The 22110-nt window shown below is 39.9% G+C and overlaps 1 protein-coding gene across 22 annotated transcripts in view; it reads right to left on the minus strand.

Moving 5' to 3' along the window:
• DAB1 (DAB adaptor protein 1) overlaps positions 1-22110 on the minus strand; it is a 430095-nt gene that overhangs the window by 25849 nt on the left and 382136 nt on the right. For 17 of the 22 annotated variants that reach the window (XR_011810853.1, XR_003498956.3, XM_072041491.1 and 14 more), the window contains 5 exons: positions 10222-10353; positions 9536-9655; positions 8908-8946; positions 7597-7662; positions 2860-2919 (listed from right to left, as the gene is read on the minus strand). Coding sequence is in view for 20 of the 22 variants with exons in the window: in XM_072041491.1 (XP_071897592.1) it covers positions 2860-2919; positions 7597-7662; positions 8908-8946; positions 9536-9655; positions 10222-10353 (417 nt within the window). In the remaining 2 variants the exon portion in view is untranslated. The remainder of the gene's footprint in view (positions 1-2859; positions 2920-7596; positions 7663-8907; positions 8947-9535; positions 9656-10221; positions 10354-22110) is intronic. The other 5 variants (XM_072041498.1, XM_072041496.1, XM_027463751.3 and 2 more) reach the window with 2 other exon arrangements.

Consider the following 22110-nt stretch of genomic DNA (forward strand, 5'->3'; position numbering starts at 1 on the left):
CTTCACGTCCTTTAAAGTCCCTCCGCAGCCACAAGAGACTGACATAGACAGGAGGAAATCCCCCTGGAAGGAACCTATTTCTCTCCTCTGGCTACTGAGCAACAAGGGTGGAGGGCCCCAAGATGACTGGCTCAGTATCCCTCACTTTTATGTGCTGAGGCTAGGGATAATTTGTCTGAGAACACACCAGAGGAAAACAATCCCAAGATGGAAAATCGATCTCTGTCTAGGGAACGTGGGCAATTCAGTCTGAACTCAAGCAAAACTTGCTGCATTTTTATTAAGTGTTGTATTTATTGTCACAGGAGAGAATTCATGGTGCCTGAAACCTATTAGGAGCTGCAAAAAGTTTCTCTCCCTTCATCCATTATGAAATTAATGAAAGCAAGATCTCCTGATAAAGAAAGTGTCCTTTTAAGTTTAAACCAGGCAGATGAGCTAGATTATTTGCCCTCAGATTGAATTTTAGAGGTTTATATAATAAGGACAGCTATAAATTGAAAAAAAAATTATGGCAAGTGTCTCAATGACAAAGAGTCTCACATGTGGAAGGGTGAGCCATAAATCAGATGGGCAGTGGAATATTAAATTGCTAATTTTAAGAGCGATTGCTGCTTTTCTTTTTTTTAATACATGTTAATATAAAAAGGTGAAACAAAATCTCTGCTACACATTTCTCCCTCTTCCTTTTTTTATTTTTGTATTTTTTCCTTTATAAATTAAAGTAGACAACTTGTTTTGAGAAAAAGGTCTAATCACTTTAAATATAACCAAGAAAAAAAAACAAAAAATTAAGTCTGCAACAAGCTTCATGGAGATGACAGATTAAGTATATTTGATGATTACAGAGTAGGTCCCATATGCCTTACATCTCACAGCCATGCTCTTTACCAGGACAGTCTAATACCAAAGTGTCTGCAGACATGATTGCAAGTGTACTGTACACACAGTCATATTGCAACGACCTAAATTACAGACTATACCCAGAGTAAATTTGAAACATCACTGAAGGAATAATAAAAAAGTCACTGGAAATGTGCAGAGGAAAAATTGTAACACTGAGCTACATGAGAAATGAGTGAAAAACCCACAGCAATTCCTGGTCCACAAATACCTTAATTAGCTATGCAACGTGAGTTATCTTACTACATTTTCCCAGCCAACAAGATGATGGCTCCCTCCTCCTAGTGGATTATCATGAAATATTTATGGCAAGTTTTGTTTGTTTGTGCAAACCACAGAAGTGTCACAATTCAGACCCCATCCAACCCCTCCCCAGCATTTATCTTTTTTATTTGGCATCTCAGTCTCTGTGCTCAGCCCAAGCTGTGCAATTTACCATATCCTTATGTGAGAAGAGCCTTTCTCTCTCTCCCTTGAACACAGGCATTTTTCCGATGCTTACAGCAAACTGAAATTCCTGACCCTTGTCTCAATTCTTCTCCATTCTCACACAAATCCTCGGAAATACTGATTTTCTGTGTAACCAACACAATTAGACAGTTCCTCAAGGTATTGTTTCACTTATAGCCTAAATTTGTGTTAAACAACATAACCCACCCTTCAGCAAATGTATGCCTTGTTGCTCAGGCATCTGTTATTGCACTTCTCTCAGCCACTTGTTACCATTCCTTACACATTCTGGAGATCAATGTTTCACCACTTCTAGATGCTCATACTCAGAGAGGGAATGGTGCCATTTGGATAGAACAGCGTATTTTACCCTTCTTTTTGAACAAAATCAACTGTCCATGCAAGGCATAGAACAGAAAGAATTCAGTCTCCAGCCTTCATTGATACTCAACCTGTTAAATTGAGCACTACAGAAATAACACAGCAAAACTGGGAGGAAATCTCTCCATGCTGACTACAGCCTCTAATAACCAACAAAGCAATGCACTACTTACAGCAAAGATTCTGCCACTTAGGAATTTGTTGAGCGAGGTGTTTTCACACACAATCTTGGAGTAGTAGCTCCTTTCAGAGTTTCTCATGGCTGTTTAAACCAATTGCAATTACACGTATCTCTACCCTACAACTGTACAGCTCTCCTAACACTAAGCTACCATAGAAGTTGGTTTTATTGGAAAAATAATTGCTTTTCCATGGTGTATGTTAGGCAGAATTTTTATATAAGTTTTTTCAAATGACAGAAGAGTAATTCCAATGCAAATTTGCAATGTTTTGTAACATATGATTTGAAGCTGCTTTTGAAATCTTTGCCTACTTGCATGTTGTTTTCACAAGGAAGCCTTCTGAGAAGTACAGACATGATAGCTACAGAAAACAACTGCAGAGGTCATACAAAACGTTCCGACATAGCTGTTCCTAATGCTACTTCTCTCAGCCTCCAGTCCATTCAGACCTTCCTTCCCCTGTTGTTCTACTAAAACAAGCTGTAAGGAGCACAGCATATAAAGTATGGCTCTGAATGAGTACACAGGAGAGAAAACACAGCCATGCTCAGTCAACGTGTGCTATGTGACTGAAGCAAAAACAGAGGGTGATAAGCCCTGTGTAGCTTCGGGTAGTAGAATAACACTTCTGATCCAGACAGCAAAGATTCATGTATTAACATGCAGAAGGCTCACTGTCAGCTCTTAACCAGACACCACATTTATAAACTGTGACTTCCAGAAGAATCAATCAGAAAAGACAGAAAGGAGGAGATCTAAGTAATGAATGAGATGGATATAGATGACATTACAACCCTGGTTACCCTGAACCAACCCAACAATAGCAAATCACTGATGAAATAGACATCACATGGAATGTACCAAACATTGCATACAATAATGAAAGTCACAGAAGCTAAGAAACATACCTTCTTGACTGCATATAAATAGTGAAGATACTTACACTTACAGGTTGACTTTTTGGCACATCATAAACACCTTCCTTCTTTTGGCTGGTAGGAACCTGCAAGAACAAATGAAAACGATGGTTACTACCCCAGAAGGTCTGATGAAAAGTTGAAATCTGCAACTGATATTTAAGTACAGGGTAGTCATTTAAGGATGTTTTCCTTTTCATTCAAGCAGTAACGTTAATGGAGATGATACTGAAGAAATAAAACATCTATCTGAATGTTTTAAATCCTAAAGCTCAGTAGTGCTCAGAATTGAGATTTTCATTCTTGGTTAGGTTCAGCTGAATGAAAATCAGGTGCATGTGGACCTCTTTCCTAATAAAGTGGTTGTTTTTCATTTTACTTGGCAGTTAGAAGTGCCCACGGAAGGCACGATCAGGTCAGTATGTCATCTTCCTCCGTAACAGAGAACCAGAGCAGAGCAATTGATCTGAAGGAGAGAGATATTTGGCCTATGGCATTAGGTTTCTTCCTTCCAATTCATTTAATAACTTAAGTCAAGTAAAGTCACAACACGTATCCCTGCAGTGATGGGACCCTGTAGCTGCTCTAAGCAATGTTTGGTCACAATTCTGCAATTTGTACTAAGGAGTTAGCAGCCTGTAAGGGTCTGAGGCTGCGTAACCACTTGCACAGCCAGGGAGCTGAAGTCAACAGCCTCTCTCATGGATAAAGATGATGATAAAACAATTAAATAAACTTTGAGTAAGTCTTTAGTTGAGTCAACAGTCGTAATTTACACCTTGGGCATTTATATCTTACTCATGTAAATTCATTTGCTTTGTAATACTCAGCTTAATGTGCCTAAGGACTACTGTTTTACGTATTTGTAATTTGTGATTTTATTTCTTTTCATTCCTAAAAGCACTGAAATGTCTATTGCAAATGACACAGGCAAAAAGAATGGTAAAAAAACACAGGCTCTAGACAGGCACACTCTAAGTAAACCAGTGCTGCTTTTTCTTTGAAGAAAGACATTCAATCTAAGAAGGCTACATTTCAGACATTTATGAAACCTCAAAGGTAAACAGAAGAAATGATATTGCAGATATGAAATTCTGATACTAGAGTAGGAAGCTGAAGGAATGGTTCTTGTTCATTAAACTGCGCTATCATTTCTTACTTTGTATTACATACCTAAAGTTCTCTCTACTGTTCTAACACTCACATGGTCACATTTAGATGTCAAAACTGTGCACATCTTTAATGTGGTGCACATGGAAGAAGCTTTTCAAGAGCACTCAAGAGGCATAAATGCAGAACCTTCCAAGAAACTGAACATGTTTTATTACTATAGGCACTTTTAAAAGATTTCTCTTCTAATACTATCCCGGGAATGACTTGTTTGCCTTGGTTTTCTCAGAGTACTGGTCTCTTCCACTTAAACCACCCATCACATGAGACTAGTAAGTCAACAATTCAATTTAACAGAAAAAAAAAACAAACACTCTCTCCTTACAGACTAGTAAGTTACCGTACAAAACCGGAAACCATCAATGCTCTACATTTCATAAGCCACTGGAAAGCTTAGTCTTCCTTTAAAAGAGGACAAATGCTGTGAAATAACCCATTTACAAACTATAACCAGCACGGTATTTTTATTTTCTTCCTGGAAATCCTCCTCAATCATTTTCCTCTTCCTCCTCCCAGCTTTTCCCAGAAGTCATCCCCGTTTGCACACTGCTGCCCACAGCTGGTTGTGGAATGATGGTTTCCCTGCACTATCGACTCCGCTGTTTTTACTCCAGCTTATAATTACATTTGAGAAAAGCAGATGCTGGCTTTTAATAACAGGACAGAGAAGCTTTTCTGAAAGGCATTTTCTTTCCCAACCTGTCTTCCTAATGTCCTTGCCAAACAGCACCAAATTTCTTTGCATCTCTACTTAGACCTGGATCTGCAAGAGATTTTGTCTGCTTGTTTTTCTTTGGCGGTATCAGCAAAGTGCTATCAGCACCAGTGCTGCTGACAGCTCTGCCTCTGCAATGGGTTGCAAACCATTTTGATGGACTTGCATTTTACCAGCAATATGAGCACCACAACTCAACCCCTCCCTCCTAGGTTGTCAACTCCTTGCAGCAGAGAACATGCTTCTATACAGAAAGCGGTGCTGCTACATACACAATAAAAAATAACACATAGCAAAATCCCCACCCCACCTCACTATCATAAAACAACAGACAGACAAAGATGCTATCAAGAAATCTGACACTTGCTGAGAGGATTGGTACACGCTCAGTGATCAAATCATGCTCAGTGATCAATCTGTGATGGTTGACTTGGTGATCTTGAAGGTCTTTTATAACCTAAATGATTCTAACTAATGCATTAAAGCAGCTTACATAGACAGTGTTAAAAGAGCAAACAGACACAGACTTTGGGATAACGTATCAAGAAGGCTGATAGAGAGAATGCTTAAAAAGAAAGTTGTGACCTCTACTACATTAAACAGAATTAGGATTATAACATTCCACCTTCAGTTACTTGTTGGGTAGGAATCTCTTCTACCATGGGGAAAAATGAGCTTTTTGAGTACCAGCTCTTGGCTGAAAAAGCAGAGCAGTACCAAGTGAGAAAGACTTCAAGCCTTTTTCACAACTTAGTAGTGAGGAGGCATGAGCTAACTGAGGAGACACACATTTTTCAGTGTGGTATGGAAAGACTTGGTAGTAAATAATAGAAGCTAGCAACAATTTGTACCAAAAACAACCAACCAAAAAAAAACACTGCCAACAAAAACAAAACCCAACAACCGACACAAGAAGACCTTTTCCAATTTCATTGGGGAACAGTAGCCTGGTAGCCTAGGTGGTTCTGAGTTCATCAAGATCTCGTAAGAGAAATAATTTTTCTGGTGATCTGAGCTATAAGATCTGAGCCATGGGATCCCAAATTTATAGGAAGCCAAGGACTCGTGAAGTAGGTGGGATCTAGGAATCCAGTGGCTCTGGACAAGTCTACAGTAGCCATACTTTGGCATCTGCCAGCTGCAGTAGACAACAGACTCGATGGCACCTAGTCTCAGCATTTGCTCTGTTCAGGGTGTTAAATACAGAGAAGGACAATGCTAGATCGCGTGTACCCAGATTATTGTCCATTGTTTATCAGAGAAGAGGTGTTTGCTGTGCCGAGCTGTGGCAGGAAACACTTCACATCCTGATACAGTCAAATGATGCCTTGAGCAACTCTCTCATGACTTACAACAGGGCTGTAACAGCAGCACCTCAAGATGAGTAACTCACCACCTGTTTAACATCTTCTATGCCCATTTTAAGTAAAACAAAACATGCAAAGTCTTTTTATTCTCTAGGCAACTCTTCAGAACACGGGTCCTACCTCTACCACCAGAGTTTGCTCTAAGATTTCCAGATACAGGGAATGATGACCCCATTTCGCTTGCTTTCACTGATACTTCCCTAAAACATCCCTACTAGCTTTGCACTTTGATGAAGAGCAATCAGATTTTTTTTTTTGTCTGAATGCAGTTGTCACAGGAATTTTGTTTCTAGCATAAAACCGACAACTAGAGTAGTCATTTTTTAAAGGATTGCTTTCCTGAAAATAGTCAAATTTCAAACACTACGTGGTAGAAAATTTTCAACCTGAGGCATGCTCTCACCTTGAGAGCTTTGAATGCCTTGCTCTAGGGATGCAGAAAGATGTGTAAGCTATTGTGCATGGTGGAGGTGCCAGGAAATCCATAAAGACAGGTAAAATGAATCTCACCTTAATGACCCTCTGATGGTGTCTACAAGATTGTTATTTTTTAATTTTTATTTTTCATTTCCCTTTCCTATTTATCTTCTTTCTGTTTTGGTTTACAGCTGCCTTACCCTTTCCGTTTTATTCTATTATCTCCCTACTTCTTCTTACTTAAAAAAAAAACAACATTACTATTCATCTTTTTTCTTCTATCCCTGCTCCCGTATACCTTAAAAAGCTTTTCCTATTAGCAGATCATTAGCAGCTAGACGAAATGTTTAACCACTTCTTGAATCTCCTTCCCCTCCATACTAAATGCTTTCCTCGAATCACAGTTTTCTTATGGCACACAGAGATTTCTGTCTACCTCCAGATTTACTTCTAGTATGTGCATATAATTGCATTATGTTTTAATAAAAACATAATGTCCACATCCCTTGAAGATAAATTGAATAACAAAAAATATTTTATATTGCTTTCAATGCATTATTTTTTTTTGTCAGTGCAAAGAATGAAAGGTTGGGTTCTAACATAATATGCTGAAAATATTTTCCCCAGTATGGGGGATATCCAGAGAGCTCTTAGGTTTTGCACAGTTATTCTCCTTGGTTAGCCAGAAAGAAGAGCAGCACCATCAAAATGCCTTTCTAGGAACTCTTTAGATGGTCTGCCCTCCATGAGATTCTAGTATCTGTTTCTTAGAACAGTTGTAAAAAGTTTCAAAAAACTAACAGAAAAAAAAAGAGACTCCACCATTTATCACCTTACATGGTCTACCAAAAGCTTAAGACCCGTCATAAATTGACAAAGATAAAGCTAATAAAATCTGCAGAAGCTGAAAAGACAAACAAATTAATAGAAAAATCACACTGAGACTGGCGGATTATTCATGTAAGGTCGTAAGAATGAAATGTCAGACATTTTTGTGATGAATGAAAACTAATAAAAGTGAATTATATATGAAATGTATTTTACTAAATGCTTGCAATTGTTGCAATGAAAACACAGAAGCGGCGATTTTATACCTGATAAATGTTTTCTTCTGTTTCAGGCTCACGGATTGGCTCGTGTCCAGCCTCAAACACAATGTACTATTACACCAGCAGCCAGAGAGGAAAAGTCAAAGATGAAACAGAGGGAAAAAGGCAATTTGGAATTCCACATAAAAACACAGGCAGGCATTAAAGAAACAAGTTCAAAGTACAGGCTGGCACCAACTGGTTTGTTGGAAAGCAGAGTAAGGTTGTTTCATATTTCATAAACCGATAGTGAATAGACCTAAATCTTCTCTAATGATCATTAGAGCAACTTCCTAATTCCTTCTCACTAGGGACACTGCCTGTAGCCCAATATTAATTTTCTGAAGTCAATGTGAATTTTGCCTCTTTTACATAATGGCAATTATTTCCACATGTGTTTGTTAGCTGTGAATAAAAAAGCTAAATCCAAACTGGGAGAGCAGGCTGGTGCTCATGTAACGTGCCACATGGCGGAAGGCTGTCACTTCTCATCTTCAGGTTCTTGCTTTATTGTGAAGAGCACATACAGTAAAACTCCTGACATTATAAAAGCTGAACAGTAATTTAGGGCATCCTAATTCTTATCATCTTTCTGGAAACACCTTACACAGTGCTCAATAATCACTAATGCTTGAATCGGTTTCTTTCAGTGTTTCTCCAACTACCATGCCTCAGTGGAAGAACACAAAATCACCAGGAAAAAAAAAAGTTAACTGCTACATGTTTTGTTTCAGCACAAAAACATGAGAAAGAAATTACATCTTTTTCTTCTTCACACTCAGTAGGATATTGGACATGAATACATTGACATATTTCCGATAATCATCTTTGCTCCCAGACGTTTTGCTTGGATGAAACAAGACTTAAATTACAGATCTATTATTAAATCATAGCCCAAATACCAACAAGGGAGTGTATTAGAACATCAATTCTACTGTTTTTTTTTTTTCTTCCTAAATATTCACCCTCTAAATGAAATTCTGGCTGCATAGAACCCAACAGCAAAATATCAACTTACTAGTATGAAAACAAGATGACACTTTCCTTATTTTCAAATTCACTCCTTTTTCTGTTAGACTGTTCATTTAAAAAATAATGACAAATGCCATTTGGAAACTGACTCTGGACTCTCAAAAACCACACTTCAGGAAATATTTAATCTAATATTTCTATACAGATATACTTTTCATTTACTTAAAGCTTAATCTCTAAATATGCTACTTTCTCTAAAAAATCTTAGAAGTCTCTGAGAAGATTTATCTCAGCATGTATCTAGTCATTTCTGAAACTCCCAGGCTATACAGCTTCAGAAATTACCTGGTATACAGGGTCTTCTACATCTTCTTCCAAAATTGTCTACAGCAAAGAGGACAGGCAGTAAAAGCAAAGAACATAAACAGCAGAGATAAAAGAACTGTATTCAGAAATTAAAGGACAGCAAAGAAATAAGCAAAATGTGCAAGTAAGCATATAGGTTTTTTTTACTTTATTATGCAGATAAGGCCAAATTATTACACAAAGTAACTCTATTCATGTTTCATCAGCTTAACAATCCGCACCTTATTTGATTTGATTCTAATACAAACATTCAGAAGTATACGGAAACTTTCCTACAGTGTAAGATGCTGTTGAACTGACTTACAACACAATAGCCTTCATTAAAGTTTTCCTCCTGCATTAGAAGAAGCACTATGCTGGAAATGAATGGATCATTTCAAGTAGCTAAGCATGGCCATCTTACCCCAGGTGATAGCTTTTGTCACTGTTTAATCCTGCTTCTGAGCTAACAACAGCTGCTATTTCATATTGGTCCATTTCGAGCTAGCATCACTCAGACCCGATGCTGTTAACAAATGCTGAGGACACCAAGTGCCTCTTTGCAGCAGTTTTGGGGAATACTTCAAGCCATACTATTCTTGGCAGTAGTCTAAGCTTATGCATGTACCTGGTATACCGCTTGTTCACACTGTTTGTCCTTTTGTGCCTTTTTTTCCATTTCTTCCCTTTGTTTCAGTTCATAGATGAGCTGAAACAGATCTCGCAAGTCCAGAATTACAGGTTCAGCCTGCAGAAACAAAAAGAATGAGAAAGGTTTCTAGATGACACATTTCTCTTATCTCGTCCTGCTGATAGAGCAGTTATACTAACTCCAAAAAGTGAGAGAACTCCATATAGAATTAATTTCTGCCATAGCATGCAGGCTAAGGTTAATGGTAATTATAATTTTGAATATAAAAACCACTCATATTTATTAGTATTTTCTTATTCAGTGAAATTATGGTAGGCTATATGCAAAATCGCTAATTGGTTTCTAACACTTTGTTAAATGAGTATAGGAATATACCCGAAGTTATCTGTATTCAAACAGAGTAATGAGTTTAGTTAGAACATAAAGTTTTAACTAATTATAAATATATACATATATCAAGAAAAATCAGAAATGGTGAAATATTTTTTTTTTTTTTGCCAAGATGGCTTCATTTATTTGCCATTTAGGAACACGTAAGCAGACACTTGTGACAAGTATAGCACAATCACAACCAGTACAGACTGGCCTCTTGACCAGCTTCTTATGAACATGACTTTTCAATCGAGTTACACTGTAGAAAATGACAATGGTCTAATACTTACTGCCTGGGCTGTTTTTATTGCCACAAATCTATGATTTCCCTCCTTTCCACATACATATCCAAACGCTCGGTGGTCTGTGATATCCTTTGCGATGTAAGATATTTCATGAACTGCATGGTGGTGCTGTAGTAGCTATCAAAAAACACAAGAAATATCCATCAAAATGTTCCACTAAAGCTGTATCATTTCCTTTCACCGGTGCTTCACCTGGATCTCAGCACACCTATGGAATTAAAATAAGCATTCCCTGGTGCCAAAATCAATTAACACCTGTACTCTACGTGCCTATCCCCTTTTCAAAATCCGGCCAAATTTGACTTAGTTTAGTAATTTGACTAAAACCTTCAACTGAATAATTTTCTCAGTATCTCCTGGTGAGATATAAATCAATTAAAAAATAGGACTACCTAGTTACTACACAGACAGCATCCTAGGTGCAGAATCCATATTAATAGGTATAGAAAAGAGGAAGCAGCAGCCTCCTGTAGCTTCCTAAAGGGCGACTCTAAGGACAGGCCAAGGCAGGGGTTGTAGGACTAGAGGTGGAAGATGTGAGCTCTCCAAATCAGCAGCAGGGCTGCTCTACTTCTACAGCAGTAAGCGTCAGCCAGCAAGAGGTGTTGTGGTATTTCACTTAAGCACTAACAGAACTCCAAACATTTTCCCAGAAAATTCATGGAAACATGATTATCCAACTTAAAACAATGCTATTTGCAAATATTCCCATTTTATTTTAAATCCCACTTCAGTTAATAATAATTAGGAACAAAAAAAATCGAACTGCCTTTTAAATACATGAGTAAAACTATCTCCAGAGCCAGGACATGAACCTGAGACTCCTTTAAGCATGGTTTGGCCTGACAGCAATGCAGAGTGCCAGCATCCTTCTTGCTGTGGACTAATTAGTATTTCATTACCAAAGTAATGCTCAAATATTTCCACTTAGAATAATGTTCTTGAAAAGTTTATCTAAAACAACCTATTAGTTTAAATTCCTACCCTGATACACTGGCTTGCTCCTTTATAATCTAGGGATAATGCCATTTCTGAGAGCAAGCAAAGCCTCACACTGAATTCTTTTGAGGTCCAGATCCCTGCTGGTTTGGAGAAAAGCACATTTTGAAAATCAGCATGGCATCCAGGCAATCTCTAAACAACCAGTTATTTTTAGAGTTTAAAAAACATTTTAAAATTCAAAACCAGAGAGGATCCATGTGCGTAGAAGGGAAAAGGCTACACGCGTGCAGGGCAAGTGACAAGTGACGAGACTCCCACAGAACACGGACCGAAATTTAAAAGGGAAGGCAGGGTGCAAGAGACAGATGACTATATAGAAAACAAAAGACTGGAGATATTTCTTTTTAATTCCTCAGTAAGTGACTCGTAACTCCCCAAGAACAAGACTGCTTGTTCTTAGGGAAATGGAAGTGCTGCCACTGACTTCGAGCTGTGGCTAAGCCGAAGGTGCGCTCCAGACTTCTGCAACGTGTTAAGTGTTTAAAATTAATGATGGGATCTTACTTAGGTAATACATGGATATTGATTTATCAGGCTTTTCTGAAAGCCAGCTTGCATGCTTACAATGAAATGAAATGTTCCCATCTCTCTATTCTGCATAAAACAGGGAACGTTATCTCTGGCTCCTATTAAATGAAAGTTCCTTGACATTGCTTTATTGATTGCGAGACAGCATTTTGCACTGAAATTAAACTGTGATCAGATTCCTTCCTCGTGGAATTACATCTGAAGAGCATTCTACCATGGAAAAATATCACCAGCAATGTAAGACAGCAGATGGAGATGCTCCGATTTATTTGGGAACCCTCATTAACTGTTTGAAAATCGTTACATTTGTAATGGTTATGACACTTCCCATACTGTATCAATATGTGTACAGATTAAGTAAAGGTGACTGCAACATTGTCCTTTCAAGTATTTTATTGTACAGAGTGCTTAGAGAGAGTTTTTCATTTGTTTGAGGGATACTGAGTTGGAACATGCACATAAAATGTAGTGTTGCATACACATCTGTACTGAAACACAGGAATAAGCACTTATTTCAACCTGGGCTTTCAGACCTTGATGCATCGATTGTGTCCTTTCTACATTCCCCAATACCTCCAAATATTATTTAAGGAGTGCCTGATTCTCTGCTCATCGTGAAGCAGAAATGACACCTGTTGCAGCCCGCAGACACTTACCAATGCCAAACACAAGATCAGAACCACATCATTTTTGTAAATCATGTTTTAGGGCTGCAGCCTGCCCAATACCCTGCACAGCCTTTACATCAGCGAGCCATGCAGGGAAGGACAACAGAAGGGACAGCATGATGAGAAGCACAGCCTTGTCTCGTCTCACCCAGCCATCCAACGGAGACTTACAACCGAGCCAGTCTATAAATACACGGTCTTTGCATGTTTTGATTAAATCTGCGCCTAGAGCACTCGCAGGGATTAATCTGTCCTGCAGAATGAGGCCCACTGATAGAAATGGCTTCTTCACCACTCAGTCTGGAAGTGCTTACACGTAGCCACCCTCTCGACAAGCTGTTCACCAGCCTCTGAAGGAAATGAAACAAGAGCCACATAAAATTGCTTACAGCAGAACTGCTGGTCAGTGCCCAGCAGTTAATATTCACAAGCTCATCTGCCTCTCTCTCCCCAGCCTCCTCTTTTTTCATCTTCAAGGTTTTAACATGACTTAATCCTGTCTCCAGTGGGTCAAAGGCATATAAAAGAAGTATTTCATAGCTCGGAGATGTTTATGACACCCCCACGTGCACAGGCTGATGGATTCCATCACATGCTATTTGATGTTTTTACTGCATCTTTGCTGAGTGCTGCTAGGAGCCATTCACCAAGTCTTACGCGAGGTATCAGATTGTTCGGAGGGCTGCAGCACGGCAGAACAAATTACAGAGAAGACTTAATTTGTATTATGGTTCAATACAGTCAATTAAATATTGCACAGATTAGAAAGTAATTTAACATTTAAGCTTCACTTGTTAAAAAAAAATCCACTGTATTTCCTCCGCATTATTTTAGGTCTCACGTGACTTCAGCCACTTGAAAACACTGAAGATTTTAAAATGCAAGCACAGAGAAAGCCTCATATTGGACAACTAAGCTAGTCACAGGGAGCAATAGTTGTTCTTTTTAGGCTAAATACAATGGCACCGGGGACAGCCCCAGTACCCACCAGCACCGCACTCTTCCCTGTCCATTTGCCCATCTTTCTCCAGCCACGTTTATTTTCTCTCCTCTTCTCCTCTCCATCCCGTGCTTCTCCTCTTCCCCCCGCTCGCCCCCTGTACATCACACTGAATTGATTTAGCTACCTCTGAGATCTGTAGCATTTCTAATTTCCCTCAGGCCGCTTGGCACCTACCATAAATTTTTTCACCCCTTATCCTCATCTTGCCCCTTTATTTCCATGCTGTAGCCTCCAGTGCCACTAAATCAATTAAGTCAATCAATTAAGTACTTGGAAGGCCCAGCAATCATGTCAAATATGTGAGTTAGATGGCATGAGAAAGTCACTGCTTTACTGTTGCTATTTCTCTTTTAATGAGGTTGTCTATTTAGTGGAGCCTGGGGCGCCGTGTAAAGAGCCACAACAAAAACCATCTGCGAGCCGCAAAGCCTCCTACATGCGCTGCCCCACCCAGAGCAGGACACTTGTACCACTTTATATCCGTATATTCACAGCATCACATCTGTAAGAACAAGTTGCACTGGGATTGCAGCTGCACAGCCTCTTGCCTCGTGTTACGATGAGCCTGCCTGCAGCTGGGCATCACCCCGGTATCAGTGCTGGGATGTGCGTGACATCCCAAGCACCCTCTGCATTGCTCTTCCTTCTAGTCCACCTAAATAAGCATTAGCACATTTTGCGTGTCACATCAAGCCCCTCAAACAACAACGTTACCCACCAAACTGCAAAATCCTTGAAAGATTCATAATAAAATAATTTTATACACTTTTTTTTTTTTCCATGTGGCTGTCTGCCTCCCCCGTACACCAACTCACATCATGTTTGCTCAACTTTAGGAAAACACGGCTTATACCTTTAGGAAGAGCACTGAACAAACCCTAGGACCTGAATCTAACATGGAAAATTACAGCAACGCCTTGACAATAAGCTTAGCAAGCTAGAAGCGTAACAGTACATTTACCACTGTGTATTGCAACACGTTAAGTGAAAACAATGAACTGTAAAACACGTGAGTGGTTCTCAGATGAGTTTTGTCTCGTTGCTGCCAGACACACTGGACCGACACGACACCAGTTACTCCACTACACCTACGAGCTGGTCGTGTTCACTGCTGGTGCTCAAGACGAGCTTGCAATGGTCCTTCTGTCAGCTGCTACTCTTGCCACTTCCTGAGCAATTGGACGTCTGGTTTTCATCATTGTTTTTCTTCGATATTATTTTGACCCATTTTCCAAAGATGCATGCAAACAAATACTTGAATTTTGTTCCATTGGTTAGAAAGGCAAGAGGGGAGCAGTTCACCCAGGCCATATACTACAAAAGGGGTCAGCTTTCAAAATCCAACATCATAAATGAATACTTGGAAAGCTAAGCCCTCTAGAAAAACCTCTTGCAGTTCTGGAGAGCTCAGGATGGGGGGGACACTTCCAGGTACTGGCTACGACAATCAGTTTTTTTAACAGGCCAAGGAAAGAGCATAAACCAAACACACCAGCATGGGGTGAGAAGAAGCATATAATGAGCAAGGTATCTATAATCTATAGGGGTACTGCAGCACACACTGCTGAAAGGTTTTGGAAGCTGGAGTTTGAGTGTGAACGTGATTGTACCCTCCTGCTGAAAGAGACTGAAAACATGCAAATTGCAACACAGCCGAGAATGAACAGTCCAGCCCTAAATCCCTTCAATACAAAGACACTCATGGAGCTTGAGGTGAACAACAGGTTAGGGACTTTCTGCCTGAAAAATATAAGAATAGGAGCTAGAAAGGAAAATGGAAGCTCTGGAGGGTACCACAAGCCTGACTGGACTTCTCAAATGGCAGCCTTGAAGCATGTCCTCACAATGAGACGGAAATCAGTCTGTCTAATCCCTGTGCTTCTTCCATACAGATTGATTTTGCAGACAATAACCTAAACAAAGACTTTTCCAAGTGCCAACTCCTAACAGGCATTTCAGTGCACAAGCTTTGCAACAAAAACACACGGCATGAAAAGCACACTTGTAGGTTACATGCAGTTCAAAGCCTGGTCTATGTAAAGCACCCAAAAGATGCGTAAATTTTATTTCCTCTTAATAATAATAATAATAATAATAAATCTCTTAAGAATCATTCTCTTCCTGCAGCCAAGCAGACTGAAGCAAAACCAGGTAATGTGACTTGCTCCAGCTTACAGGGGAACGTGCTGCTGAGTCAGGAAGGACAAAAGTCAGCGAGCATAATTGTATGTTTAAAGATAAGCCAGTCTTCAAGTGAAGAGCTGTACTAGGCTCAATCCACACAGTTCAATTCAGGCTACATGAAGACAAGTACTTAGTGAAAGTACCCGAGGTAAGAGCCTGTTTGGCTGGGCTCAAGAAGATGGCTTAAAAGTGTGCTTCAGCCTCATCTAAAGTCTGAGCTAATCCTTACCGTTTCTTTGGCTTGACAAAGAACTACTACTACTACTATCACCTGTGTGTAAACTGGGGAGTAAGAGTAACAAATTTTTAAGGGAACAAATGGAGGCATCCTTGTTTGTGCTTTCTGAGAGGCGCACATGCCACGATGCTCTCAACTTGCCTGGAGTTGTCCTCACTCACGGCCCACAGCGTGTACCGTTAGTCAATTAAGTTAGCAGGACTTAACTTTGCCAGCACAGCGGTCTAATTGTGATGAATGGATCCACAACACTGAGCTAGCTGGATATTCAAAGAACCTAATTTGTGAAACAGAACACCACTAAGGTAATAAACTTCTGTCTGGCTCTCATAATTTGTAATAATGTCTGACAAAGACCAGATATGAATTTAGTTATTGTTCATTGTCTTCGAAAGCAAATGCTAAGTTGCTCATGCAGAAGATCCATTTATTAGATATATGAACTTCTGAAAGGAACAAAACAAAACTGGAATGCACACATGGCCAATTTCCTATCTTTACTTCAACAGCTTTTCAATTTCTTATTGTACCAGCAGTGAAACTAGCTAGCTAAATATAAAGCCCTTGTCCAATTACCATTAATCCTGAGTTATACTTAAAATACGCACTTGCAAACATCATTCCGGGACAAATAAAATCCTAAAGGGCAAGGAAACATTTCTACAGAGCTTTTGAACAACAAATTTGCTACACTAAAGCTGTGCTGCTGGACATCCTATGAGCCTTGCACTATTTTCTTATTGGTTTTGTGTCAGACGTGGTCTTTGTTTTACCAGGATGGTTAAAACAACGGAGGATTTGCACAGGGGTATCGAGAAGCAACAGATGTGATCCTCAATACCCCTTTAGGTTGTATATGTCCCTTAAGTTCCATGAACACCTCAGCTGTTTGAGACCATCTACAGACTATAATATGCTGCCTTACCTTGCCATTTCACTACTTCAATGTAGTGTACAAGCAGCAATACTTGCTTATTAAGTTATTATTTTATTCCTTGGGATGGCAGCTGGCCCAGTGGCCACTGCTGTGTTTCCAAGGCTGTCACACATCTATTCAACTGTATTCCCTGTTAGCACCCACCTCATCACCTTGTGGAAAACAGTCAGAAGATCAATACAGCCATAAATATCCCAGCATTGCCTCTCTACTCTCAAGCCAAAGCTTGCACACAGCCGAAGCGTAGCACCTCTTCCCATAACTTGTGTTCTTTCCTGTTATGCTCTGAAGTTTGTAAGACTGTTATTGATGAAACCTGGAATTTGAGGGAGCACAATACTCAATAATAAGACAGTTTGTTACAGTGTCACTGAACATCTCGGTACTTTTATTGCATTCATCTTTACAGCCTGCGAATTCCTTCAGAGAAACCTCGGCTTTTACAAAGTTCTTTTGTTCCTTTACACCAATATCTTTCACCTCCCGAAATGCTTTTGATTTATATGAACAGCACAAGACGTTTCTTCATACAACTCCTAGTAGCTTTGGAGGTATTTTTTGACTTTAACTGCCTCAAGTCCTAAGTGCTTCAGATTTAGTAAGTGTTATGAGCCTCTCTCTTCTTGTAGACTGTGATTTGAAAAGCTTATTGCTGAAAACCAGCCTCAGATGCTCTTGATTTGTCACAGAAACTCTGTAAAGCAGAGCTTACAAAGATTACAAAAATCCCACTCATATTGGCAATACTAAAATTCAAGTTGCAATGGATAGTCATCAAAACAGAAACTTTAACCATAATTCTAATTTCATAACATCATGAACTTCTCTGTAATAGGGGAAAAAGAGAAGGGGAGTTTAGTTTATATCTCTCTGTCCATATGTCAAATACTTTTACCAATTTAATAAGACTTTAAATAGGGCTGAGGGAAAGCATATGTACACAGAATAAGAACAGGAACGGACCTTATGAACTCATGAACTGCATATAAACAACACGTCATGTTCCTGAATCAGCCAAAAATGAAAGCAAGAAAAGTTGAGAAGTGTGTAAGATGCAATATTTTATATCTTTCAAACACAAAAGTGATTTCATAGCTACAAATAAACTGAAGCATACTAGCAAGAAATCCTACCTGTATTGGGCACTGACAGATTGGTTTCAAATGGCACAGTACAGGACTGGGCAAAATCCACTCAGCTCAACTCCTCATCATTCATGGCTTAAATTTCTAGTGGCCAGCATATAACTATGCAGTACCAGCTAAAGGACACATCCTAAAAGATTCCCTAACACAGACACTGGTTTGCATACGAGAAATATCTGAGTTCTTTTCTTTCTGTACTCCAAACAGTTAAGGTGTCTGAACTGCTGGATGTTCCTCCCAATATAGAACTGGCCTGCAACACTGTGGCAGTGTCCTTAAAAAAGCTAATGAACAATTTTTAACAATATTCTAAGATCTCAGATTATTCCAGAATTGAAGATGCACCATCACGAAGTATTATGATGCTGGCTGTGGATAAAGTGAACTTGCTATATATCAGCAGGTTAGCAAATGGAGAGCCTACCTTCTACGAAGGATGTATCTGTGCAGTACAAGTGACTCAAGTAAAATCCTTAGAATTCAAACTACCTACCCCGCTCATAAACACCACGCCGGCGCTTCATGACATTTTATACTCAGCCTTCCTACAAAGAAAGAGAGGATACCTTTTTCTCTGAGTTACAACTGCATGTATAAACCAACTTCAGATAATCCCATAAACAAGCCGCTCCTTCCTTTTGCTCAGGTCCCACAGCAGACACTTAACTGAGGATATAAAACATCCAGAGCAACTCAACGTGAATGTGTGTAGTACTGGAGCTCTGAAGACAAGAATGAAATAAAATATAAAAGGCAAACCTCAAAGAGACTTTAAAAGGAACAAAGACCTTTCATGTAATTTTAGGCTTGATTTGGGGTGGTTTTTCCTGCCTTATTCTGAGGTAGGAATTTCTGGAGTTGTGCTCGGTAGGTCCTTGTCCCGTTGTGTTACAGCAGTTCTACATTTCAATTCAAGCAGTGAAGCATTTTACAAGTTCTTCCCTGGCACCATCCAAAAGAGAGTCCCAAAGCTCCCATTCGCACAGTTTCATGCCCAGAACGGTTTCTCCCCTGCTTGTTTTCCTGTATTGGAGGCTGAATGTTTAGGTTTAGTCTTCTCCTAATTGAAACCTCCAAAAGCAGTGATGAATGAGTGCTCTGCCTCATCTGTTTCACAACACTCCCTTCCAAGTCTGCACAATGCTGCTGCTGGCTTTGCTGGGAGTACAGTGATGCTGAGTTAGGATGGGAACACAAAGGATAAGAAGTATTAACAGCAGAGACATCCCACTAAATGATGCTTGTTCCAGAAGAGTGCTGCAATGCCGGGATGTGTAATCCCACATTGCCACCAGGTACTGGGTAGCTCACCGGGAGATGTAGCTCCAGCCCTCAGGCTCCGCAATATGTGTTTGCATGCATGCTGAGGATACCGTGGATAAAACAGATGGAAAGTTGTGAGGATAATTATCTCACTTAGGAAGACAACTTCTATGAACAGTTATTTATATATTAATCAAAGATCTATCGGTATCTGAAAGGTATTACTTATTTAACTGAGGGACAGGAACAAAATAAGGTATTTGTGTTTGGGAACTGTCAACAACTATCAGCATCCACTGGCTGCCAGCATCCTTGCTTCTCTTCTCCTTCCACAGGGACACTTACTACATAAACTAGGCGGAAGAAAAGGCATTTACTTGTCCCCCCGGACTATCAGGCTGAACAAAGCTCTTGCTGACTTCCCTGTAAACACAGATGTGATCCCGAGGGCAGAACATCATCCAGCGATTTTATTGCCAATAGAGCTCTATTACTATCATCCCGCAAACTCCAGGTAACTTTAAAAGTAAACCTTCCTGTAGCTTCCTATCCCATTACGCTGACAGCTAAGGTCATCTGTTTCCCGGGCGTTTGACACCAGCAATAGGCGAGGTTAAACAGCCTACAAGTCCGCACAGAAATTCAGACGCGCCGCCCGCAGTATTGCTATTACCAGGGCAAACCAGAAAATTGCAGAGCAGCCCACCGGCTAAAATGCACTGAATAGAAAGGAAAATCACTGGCACACCCGGGGTGTAATGCTTCACAGACATCTCAAAGAGGAAGGCACCGAGGATTTCAAAGGGGGACGTAACTTTCTGTTACGGCACCTGCTGAAGGTCCCCCGCCGCTCTCCGGGGCAGTTTTAGTGCATCTTGTGCCTGCTCTATTATTATGTCAGCATTTCTCTTGCTAAATCCTTTCCTGAGCAGTTTGAAATTCAGCCATTACAATTCTGCGTGTGCTGAAAATGGGACTGCAATTTTTTTTTTTCTAGCGTGTAATGCGTTAACCTGGCTTTGAACTACCAGTACCTGCAAGTATCCCCCCACAAGCGATGGCATTTCGGGTGCTCTTCTACAGGACAAATTGCAGCTGGAGAAAAGGAATACAGCTATGTTGGAGTCTGTGAGACTACTGCATGGCTTTCATATCTTAATTTATCTGAATTAAGGAAGGCTAGAGATTACAGGCAAAAAACAAACAAAAAAAACAACAAACAAACAAATAAACAAAAAAATGTAACTCTATACTGTGAGTTTCTTGCTATGGGACTTTGATTGTTTTGTTATGCATCCTCACTGGAAGGATGCAATGAAGCTCCACTACATAATAGGATCCATAAGAACAAACATTTTTATGCTGACTTTACAGTTTTCAGTAAATTTCCCCCCATATTCTGTATTAGCATACCAAACGTTAAAACCAGATGAGTTTAAGTCTATTGCTGGGTGTTTGGCTTAAACAACTGGAGGACTTATACAGCCAAATGAGACCACCAATAAGTCACAAAAATCTGATTTTCTGCCTTCTGGAAAGCAATCAAATGTTTATCCTCTCCACGCTGAAAAATAAAATTACAATAAATTCCAACAAATTATTTCAGTTTAGATAAAATGCCTCGAATAGCTTTATTTGATCTGCATGCCAGATGGTGTCAAAAATGTGAAGGCAGTTCCTGTGGGTACTCACTACAAGAAGACAGAGCTCAGCTGAAGATCAGAGCATTTCCAAATGAGAGAAGGGACAGAAATTTCAGCCTTACTCTTTATGTTAGGAAGAAAGAGAAAATTCAGACCAAAGCTCCAGATCCAAAAACACTCCGACTTTGCAATGTACAAAATCACACCTGAGTTTTACCTTTTGGGTTCTTTTTTTTCCTCAGAGTGACAAAACTGTCATAATATATAAGGCTTTTATAGCCTTCATACAGCAAACTGAGCATGTATGCAATGTATCTCCACAAGCTTGTGGCTATTAAAAATCCCTGTGGAGCACTCTGAACTACCTAAACTGTCTAGGGCACTGTTGGGAAGGCCAATAAGAAATGAATTACAATAGTCAATAAGGGATGTAATTATAGAGGTAGGTTCTCCTGACATTTACATTTTGCTAACTGTCAGATGTTATTTATTAAATGTATTATTGTTTCCCTTTTAAAATATCATGAGACTGTAAATACCTTGTCAGAGTAATATGCAGGGTTTTTAAGTTACCTACTGGGCCGTATCCTAATTAGATTTATTTACTACATGTAAAACAGTAAATGCTACGTCTTAGCACTCACGTTTACACACAGATAGGGAAGTGCCAAGCACCTGAGGCCTCCCCTCAGCCTGCTCTGCTCTGGGCTGAACATACCAAGGGACCTCAGCCGCTCCTCGTCCATCTGGCCCTCCAGACCCTTCCCCAGCTTTGCAGCCCTGCCTTGGACACTCTCTAATCAATTTGTGTGTTTCTTATATCAAAACTGCACACAGTACTCGAGGTGAGGCCGCAGCAGCACAGAGCAAAGCAGGACAACCCCTTCCCTTGGCCAGCTGGCACTGCTGTGCCCAGTGCACCTCTGAGACATGGTGTTTAATGAGTTTCCAGCACAGGGGTGCTTTAAGGAAAAATGTGAAGTAAAATACAGAAGTACTGGATGAAGATTTGCAAAGAATTCCCCAAAGTCTGATGGACAGGATGGGGAGAGGCTCAGAGTTGTTTATTTGAGAGCTGAATAAATGGATGATGAAAGCTGGCACTGCGGAATGGCTCCTTGGATGAGGATGAAGAGTAAAGGAGCCATGAAGGGCCTGGAAACGAAAACAGACAGGCTATGGGTTGATAAAACAGACAAGGCAGATTCAGCATAGGAATACAAAGAGAAGCATGACATGATCAAAAGAATAAGCTGAGACAGC

This window comes from Anas platyrhynchos, chromosome 8, assembly GCF_047663525.1.
Source record: "Anas platyrhynchos isolate ZD024472 breed Pekin duck chromosome 8, IASCAAS_PekinDuck_T2T, whole genome shotgun sequence".
NCBI lineage: Eukaryota > Metazoa > Chordata > Aves > Anseriformes > Anatidae > Anas > Anas platyrhynchos.